At 37.1% G+C, this 8,970-nt stretch overlaps 1 protein-coding gene across 1 annotated transcript; it reads left to right on the top strand.

Annotated features, from left to right (window-relative positions):
* The first annotated feature begins 1,886 nt into the window (after positions 1-1,886).
* Positions 1,887-8,946, top strand: LOC134664377 (transmembrane protein 62-like). The gene is made up of 5 exons (XM_063520965.1): positions 1,887-2,203; positions 2,728-2,977; positions 3,118-4,013; positions 4,980-5,551; positions 5,646-8,946. The coding sequence occupies exons 1-5, from the start codon at positions 2,003-2,005 to the stop codon at positions 5,680-5,682; spliced, it is 1,956 nt and encodes a 651-aa protein (XP_063377035.1). The 5' UTR covers positions 1,887-2,002; the 3' UTR covers positions 5,683-8,946.
* The last annotated feature ends 24 nt before the right edge of the window (positions 8,947-8,970 follow it).

Here is an 8,970-nt window from a genome sequence, read left to right as displayed (position 1 = left end):
ATTTCGCGCCTTTTTCTATTGACAAAGTTGTTTGACAATCTCACCAATTTGGAAAACTATTTACTATACTCATCCTTTTCTTTTGGGTGCTAGTACTAGTGTAAGACAAAGATAGTAGAGTTTGGCTACTGAAATTTTACACAGATGTTTGGCGGGAATTTTTTTAGTAAGTTTTGATACTAGAAAATATTTTTGATTTTCTGTGCACACGTAAGGTACCTAAGGATATAAGTTCTATATACGTTGAAGTGCACACAAAGTCAGCTCACATAATTTCTACCACTATGTAAAGTACAGTCAACGGTAAATACATATGTTAACACTTTCTCACCATACACCATTGTATGTAACAAGGCGAAAACTGAAATATAGTGTAAATAAGACCTAGCTCGATAGTACCGTAATATTAATCCATAATTAATCATATAAGGGGGAGGCCTATGTTCAGCAGTGGACGTCTTACGGCTGAGATGATGATGATGATTAATCCATAACCAAAAAAATACGTACTATTATTTTGTGTCTGCGCAGTTGCTGCGCAATGAGTGTTATATTATTTGGTCTGCGCATTTATTAGCGTGCTTCATAAACATAGATTGTTGACACTGACATTATAATTGTCAATGTCATCCGAGATCTGAGCAGTGTTGCCAACTTGGCATAAATTATGCCACATCTGGCATATTTTCACTCGCTTTGGCACCAAAATTTTCCATTTAGCATCTGGCATATTTTTAAGCATAAGGTGTATTCGGGTAATACCGAATGTCGGATAATTCCGAAATTCAGATGAAAATCACCCTAAATTCCATCATAATAAAAGTCTCCTTTCGGAATTATCCGACAGTTTTCGACATTCGGAATTACCCGAGTAAACCTTAATTTACTCTAAGCCATAGACTTATAATTATATAAAGACGGTGTCTCAGCGAGCTGTCACTGTTGCCACTTTTGTTTAGTGTACGATTAACAATGAGGCCCACGTTGCTGTAGCCATGTCGATAAAGTCATATCGATAAACTATCGACATTTCTTGCAATTTTAATTTTACTCCAAAGGCTTAACGATACCTAAAATGACCAAAAACGCTTTTATTCTTTATTGTGGTTATCAGATCACAATTTTATAGTCACGCCCCAGCAGGAAACCAAGGGAAAGTTCAGATATTTAATTAAAATACATAAATACCTCCTAAAATAGGTGTTCCGCAATAATTGAATTATATTATTATATTATAATATATTCATTATCCATTAGCATTTCAATTATGTTTATGTTTAACGAAGATATTGAAGCTTCACTTAATCGCTATTTCGTTCCGCTGTGTAGCGTTTATCGATATATAACATGATTAAAATCGACTTTTCACATCCCTAAAAGGGCACACATATACGCTTTTACGCACACATACACAGCCTGGGCGCATCAAGAAAGGCAACACTTGATTTGAAGTCCACCTTGTCAATAGTATGGTTGTCCTTTTTTGACAAACGGCATTTTAAAAGAGCGAGGAGAGAGAAATGATACTAGTTGCTGCGTCGTGAAAGAGAACAGAAAAGGTTGGGCCCTTGCTCTAAGCCAAGTTTGCACCAACTTGGCAGTAACAATATGCGCCATTGCCTTATGTGATTCATATTTTCGTATGAATTTTGGCATTTGTGGACGAATGGCCGTGGACGGACTAGGTATGTAAAGTTGGTCAAGCAGATATTGTCAGTAGAAAAACACGGCAAATTTCAAAAATGTATGTGTTTTAAGTGTCTAATTTCAAGTGACATTTTAGCATTTTTTTAGCATATTTCAAAAAACTTTGTCATAATCTAGACATTGGTCTAGCATTTTTTCAAAATCCGAGCTGGCAACACTGGATCTGAGACGTCAATTGACAAACAAATTTGCGGTGTTCGGTTCATTATGTATCCTGATGATGCAAATTTATATTATAAATCGTGATGAATATTAAAATTATTCCAATGGTGGATTAATTAGAACAAAGTTGAACATGCCTTTCTCCAAAACTGCAATATCTCTTCTGTGCGTGTTGTTATTACTTTCAATATTTGTGACGAATTTGCTTAACAGTATTGCGACGAATCACAGTTACTCTGAAAACCAAAGAGAAGGCGAAAATTTCACCAAATACTTGGCTGATAAATACGGACGCATAACAGACGCAAAGAAAAATTTAATTTGGTTTATGCAAGTAAGTTTATGGGTGATACATATCCAACCAACTAAAAGGGATGTCATTATAACTCCCATGTACTTTTGTTTCATCGTATTAATTCGAGCTGCGTTCTTTATTAGACTAAGAATTAATACCAGGATTCGACTATCCATGGTGAGATACAAAATATTACAATTTCAAAACATCGACATAAGTACTATGTGACTTACTATGTACAAGTTTTAAAGAAAGCATGAAGGCACAAAGGTAACCTCATCTATTAGAGTAATGTAGTGAAAACAACACACTTTGGACCTACACTGTCTTGTTTTATGGACCATTGCTCTAAGAACCTATTAAATGGAGAGGGACCAAGACTTCTTTACTCTAGTATAGAGGCCGGTAAAACATGGCTCACAACTCTTGCAAGCCACTTGCGGCTCTTAGGTATAAATACAGCTCTACAGCCACCGAAAAGGTTCACAATAGTGTTCTTATGCCACTGAAAACACCAAAAATATGTTCTTATTGATATTCCTTTGTTATCAATTATGTTTTAGATATCGGACATCCACTTAAGTATATTTAGGGATCCAGGGAGAATATCACAGTTTCAGCAATTTTGTGATAATACTGTGAAAAAAATTAAACCAGCAATTGTGCTGGCAACTGGGGACTTGACTGATGCTAAAGCCAAAGACAACCTAGGCAGCTCCCAGGTTAAGACGGAATGGATTTATTACCACAATATTATTAAAGAATCAAGAGTCACAGAAGAAACTGTTTGGTTAGACATAAGAGGCAATCATGGTATGAATGTTTACATGTCTTGTCATATTATTAATTTCTTTCCACATTATGTTTTTAATAATATAATTTATTTAACTGATTTTTATTGCTATTACCTACTGTTGTATTATCAAATAATCAAAGTTGTTTTAATTTTACAGATAATTTTAACATTAGAACATTGAACTCACAAGAAAATTTCTTCAGAAACTTTTCAGTTCAGGGAAAAACATATCCTAAATCGTATGTGCATTTTGAAGAGAAAAATGGTGTAAGGGTTGCATTTATTGGCATTGATGCATGCCCAGAGCCTGGTTTGAGGAGACCATTCAACTTTGTTGGTATTCTTGACAGTCAAGAGCAACAACAAATAAGAACATTACAAGCAGAGGCAAATGCAAAAGCTGATCACATTGTATGGTTTGGGCACTACCCTACATCATGCATCCTATCACTTGACACAGGTGCTGACAAGCTGGATTTAAGGACACTGATAGGTAACAGCAAAGGCTCTCAAGTATATGTGTGTGGGCATCTGCACACTATGGCTGGCCGTGTTCCTAAAATGTACACAAGGCATAGGAAAGGATACATGGAAATTGAATTAGGAGATTGGAAGGACAACAGAATGTATCGTCTTGCAGCCATAGATCATGGTATATTCTCATTTGTAGATCAGAAACATAACACATGGCCTCTTGTGTTGGTCACAAACCCAAAACATGCAAAATATACTTTGCCTGGAAGAGAACCCCTGCAACTGATACCGGATTCAACTCATTTAAGGATCCTTGCATTTAGTGATGTCAACATTGACACTGTTCAAATATCATTTGACAAAATTAGCTGGATGAATTGTAAACAGTCAGAAGGACCTCTTTATGTCTGTCCATGGCTGCCGCACTTGTTTTTACGAGATATCAATTATCTCTATGTGACAGTCAGTGATGAGTTGGGAAAAGAGGCATTTGTTGAACATCCATTTTCTATGGATGGTTCCACATTGAATTTCGACATATTGGCGAGAATACTCCTTATGCTTGATGCACGAGTAGTGGTAAGTGTTGCCAGACACTATAATTTTAAATAAAATAGGTGTTTAACCATTTTTAACATTCCCTCGAGTCTGTGACTAGAAATTAAAACTCTAATCAATACAGTATACACCGTGTTTTTATTGAATTCCGTTAACTTCGGGGTATGGTTAAGTACGTTTATGAGAACTAAATGGCATAGATAATTTTGAAAAAAAAAAGAATTTATTCTTGCTTTTTTTGAAGAAAAAAAAAGTTTAAAAAGTAATTAAATGTAGCATATAGCGTTGTTGTAACACGGGCATTACATTTAACTCAACCAAAAATTGAAATCTGTGACATATCAATGTCATTTCGAACATCGATCAACCGAGATTGTACTTAAGTTTAGTAGCAAATGCATGAACTCATTCTAAACACTAATCAATATGTAAACCGGCCCTAAGGCAAGTGTACACGCTTGTAGAGGCCTTATAGGAAAAAAATAAATTATTGATTATCTCCGAAATGGAGTTAATTAGAATATCGGTGTCTTTGAGAAAGTTACTTGATTTAAGCTCAGGAATGCACTCCTGAAATTAACGGAAATAAAAAAAACACGGTGTATACAAGGCGTAACATAAACAGTGAGCATCCTGTTTAACATATTCACTGCCAGCAATCCGCTAGGCGGGTTTTCTGTTCGTAGGCGGTTACATACGGGTTTCGGGTCCCGTGTTATCAGCTACGCTCGTAGCGCGTAGCTCGCGCTGGCACTGATTGTGTTTTGGTACATATTATATTCTGATTAGAAAGAATAAAATAATAAAAAATATGCGAAAAAAAAACCAATTGGGCCAATCCGCCATATAAAAAAAACCTTCTCTTTCTTAATAATAATATACGCATAATGCCATTCCCACTATTTTCTACCTTGTATATGAAGGCATTAAACACTAACAAATAGACTTTTTATAAAAACAAAACTACAATTAATTATTTTGTTTCAGTTCCAGGCCATATTTGGAAGTCTGCTTTTGATGAATGTTTTACCCTTAGTGTATTTACGGTGGCAGAAGCAACCACCGACATGTCGAAGAAGATTGACCCGTTATCTGCTGAGAAGCCTATGGCTCCTGAGTAAAATTGACAAAATATACTATCCAATCGTTCTATATGCAGTTTACGTGTCACTCGGACCGTGGGCGGTCGGGGAGCTAATCGATGGACACGTGGGCGTAGTATTCGCCTGGGGGATATTGATAAAAGGAACATTTTTGCCTGAGCCGTTCACTTATATGTATGGAGGAGTACAGCTACTGTTTATACAAATCCCTCTTATATTTGTGTTATCGCACACATTACAGAAACGACTTTATAGTTCATATTCTAGAGGTTTAAAAAGATTGATTGAGAATCTACCATTCATTCTGCTACTCTCAGTTCAGTTGTTGTTGGCATACTTCTTTTGGTTAGAATATGGAAGCCTGGCGTTTATATTTGGACCTCTCAGAACATGGAGTGTTTTACTAAGTATTGCATTGTGGTACAAAGTCTTAACACTACCTCCCGAACACTGCAGGTACCTAATTACTTAATTATACTTTAACATTAATTAATTCAATACTTAAAGCTTTTATGTAGACCTGTTATTAAACTAAGTGTTTTATTTTCAGAAAACTTGTACACATGAATGAGCACACGCCAGCGTAATGTTGTCTTCGTGTGAAGATATCGGATAAGGCAATTAATAAATCATTTTATAAGAGAGCGGCCGCTAATAGAAAAGGTATTTCTTAATTGCGCAGACTTACTGTAGGTAAACTATTCGTTTTAAACCAAATTATATTTTTAAAAATATTCGGTGTGGTCTCTGAGAAAAATATCGTCTGTGTTTTAGTATTAGTATTCAATGTAACTAGAGAAAGCGATTTCGCTTATAGACTCAAACTGTTTCAAGCAACGTCAATCGATGATTTAATACCTAAATAACGAAGAGGGCTTGTCATATTGCCGTTTTAGAGCTTGGTAGCCTTTGTCTAGTATTGCATGACTATTTACTGTATATTGTTCATGGGCTGCATATTAGACCGATTGCTGACGACGCTATCGTCAACGACAGTTTCTAGTCAATTATAGTGGCGATCCGTCCATCAGAAAAGTAAAGCCACGCCTCAATAAGGTGTAGACTCGACACGTCTTAGGAACATGTACATTTTGGATCAACTGTAGACCTGCTGACTTATAAATAAGCCCTTGCCACTGGAGAGTAGCAATCCCCGAATTCGTACCTACTGAGGTCTTCAGGTTTCGCGGCTAACGCCGTAACATCTCTTTATTCCCTGTGAAACAGTAGGCGCCACAGACCATAATATAAGTAATAATAATTTCAGCATATATACGCCCCAGTGCTGAGCACAGGCCTCCTCCTAGGCGCGAGAGGGCTTAGCCTATAGTCCCCACGCTAGCCCAATGCGGATTGGGGGCTTCACATACTCCTTCGCCGATGGATGCAGGTTTCCTCACGATGTTTCCTTCACCGAAAAGCTAAATGGTATTTCGTACAGTTCCGAAAAACTCATTGGTACGAACCAGGATCACCATACTCTGAAATATTTCATAAATAAATTTTATGTTTTTTAGTTGCAAACTGCTTTAAAAAATATGCTCTCATCAAAAATAAAGATCGTCGTTCGTTCGTTCGTCGCGCGGTGTCGCAGGAAAAGGAGAGGCTATTAAAAGCAGTTTTAATAATAACTTAATAACGGTTTTTGGAATCAAACCGAAATGCTGATAGTGTTTCACGTCATGTACGTGAAGTACACGAAACCGGTATTAAAATATAATTGGTATCCGCAACTTTTCAGAAAAGTGTACCTACCATTAACTTTTTTTTAGAAAAACTAAAGCTCTGAATCTTATTTCTTTCCTTTTTAAATCGATAGATCTCGTAATTCTGAGTAGAAACAACCTGAAAGTTGAAATTGCTGGAATATTTTCTTGAATATCTAGGTAAAATCCCCTTTAGGCGTGGTTTAATAACGGAAGTTTAAAAATATACCGTATTGCACAAAACGCTGAGCTAAACTGGGAATCAAATCTTCAACGGTTAAGGGACCCGTGGGTGAATAACTTAACCATTAGTAACCACCATTTATTAAATTAAATAATTGAACACATTCCAAATGAGTTATCAGTAATGACTTGATGACTCATCACTCTCGTCACATACCTTATTAGAATAATTTACTTTTACTATCGTAGGTTACTTTTTCTTAGGTACGCAGTAGGTATTTTTCTGCAAAATTTTAGCACGCTTATATTTTAACCGATAAAAGGTCAAACCTTTTTATATAATTACCTATTATTAGTTAGGTACCTACCAACAAAGAGGTTATTAGGTATGTGCTCTTGTTAAGTAGCTAATAGAGATCTTTTTATGGCATAACTGGTCATATTTAATTCCTAAATGCATGCCCCAGTCATTAAAGTCTCACGCTTTAGCAGAGTAATTAAACGTATAGTTGCTCAAACAACCAAAGAACATTAGAAACATCTGAAAATTTGATCTTCTTTAGATAATAATGGTTGAACTTCTCATTACCTCCACTAAAGAAATGTATATGTCGTAGTCAGATCGTATAATCCGCCGTATTACATTACGGCTAGCCGTTTTCAAAAACAGGGGCGTTTTGAAATGCGGCGGTTCGACGATTAGCCGGATTGTCACTGCGATACGTTCTTCAATAAGGCGGCCCACGTTTAGCCGCATCGTACATTGTAGAGTGACCAGTTCTTTCGGTCGCCTACGTAACCGGAGTTTGACAATGTTTGCAATTTAATTTATTTCTACCATGGTCCCACCGCACTACATGTGTTTCTTTTCCAAAACATTTCCTTCACAACTTAAATAGACGGAGCCCCGCAAGCGGGGCTCCTATTTCTGGGCGGTTTGCCCTTCGGGCATCTGAAGTTACCTAACGAACCTAACCTAATTACCTACCTACGCTTTTTTCCCCAAAGTGTAATGTTTTCACGGACGTCTCACTTAATCAACAGGTAGGTAGGTTAGGTTCGTTAGGTAGCTTCAGATGCCCGAAGGGCAAACCGCTCAGAAATAGGAGCCCCACGGTCTAGTTAAGTTGCGAAGGAAATTTTTTTTTGAAAAGAAACAGTCCGACAAGCTCCAGATTTGATGGACACCCCAGCGTTTGTCAGGCAGCGCCACGAGTGTTAAAAATGGGAACTAAAAACTGTCAAAGCGGCGGCTAATGACTCGCTGTATTACATTACGGCTAGCCGTGTTGAAGAACGTATGGCGCCGAATACATTCCGGCGGATTCTCATTCAGCCGCATTCAATACGGCTAATCGTTAAACCGCCGCATTTCAAAACGCCCCTGTTTTTGAAAACGGCTAGCCGTAATGTAATACGGCGGATTATACGATCCGACTGCGACATATACGTACGTAAGCTTTACACACATTAAGTTTAAATATAGCTTACTCAAGTGGACGTTGTAAGTGGTTTTATCTGACAGGTTTGAAGTCTAGTTCTAGGGTTTATTTTTCCTGTAACGTTTCACTTCGTTAACAAGAAATTTATTTAATACTTTTTGTTTCTTTTTTTCCTCGAAACCCGGAGTATGAACTCGGAAGGTTCACCTGTCAGTTCCAACCAGTACCTACCAATTCACGAATTCATTTGCAGTGCTTACCTGGGCTATAACCGCGAAAATCGAAGTTCGCAAATTGCGGGGATCTTTCTCTTTTACTCCAATGACGGCGTAATTAGAGGGACAGAGAAAAATCCCCGCAATTTGCGAATTTTGGTTTTCGCGGTAGCCCCTCTGTGTAGGGCTTCGTGCGCTTAATTAATAACCTAATTGATATTAATTAATTGTGAAAACATTGTGAATTAGTCTTAATAAATTGTTGGTTAATATGTTTACTATTGCCAAAGAACTTCGTCTGCTTAGATATCTGTATCATTCTACTTGAT

Source organism: Cydia fagiglandana, chromosome 1, assembly GCF_963556715.1.
Source record: "Cydia fagiglandana chromosome 1, ilCydFagi1.1, whole genome shotgun sequence".
In the NCBI taxonomy this organism is placed as follows: domain Eukaryota; kingdom Metazoa; phylum Arthropoda; class Insecta; order Lepidoptera; family Tortricidae; genus Cydia; species Cydia fagiglandana.
This window is presented reverse-complemented; position numbering and strand designations above follow the sequence as displayed.

Excerpts from the sequence above, each read along its gene's own strand:
- LOC134664377 (XM_063520965.1), top strand. The coding sequence starts at position 2,003 with ATGCCTTTCTCCAAAACTGCAATATCTCTTCTGTGCGTGTTGTTATTA. Across the intron at positions 2,204-2,727 it reads ATTTAATTTGGTTTATGCAA|ATATCGGACATCCACTTAAG; the intron begins GTAAGTTTATGG and ends ATTATGTTTTAG. Across the intron at positions 2,978-3,117 it reads AGACATAAGAGGCAATCATG|ATAATTTTAACATTAGAACA; the intron begins GTATGAATGTTT and ends TTAATTTTACAG.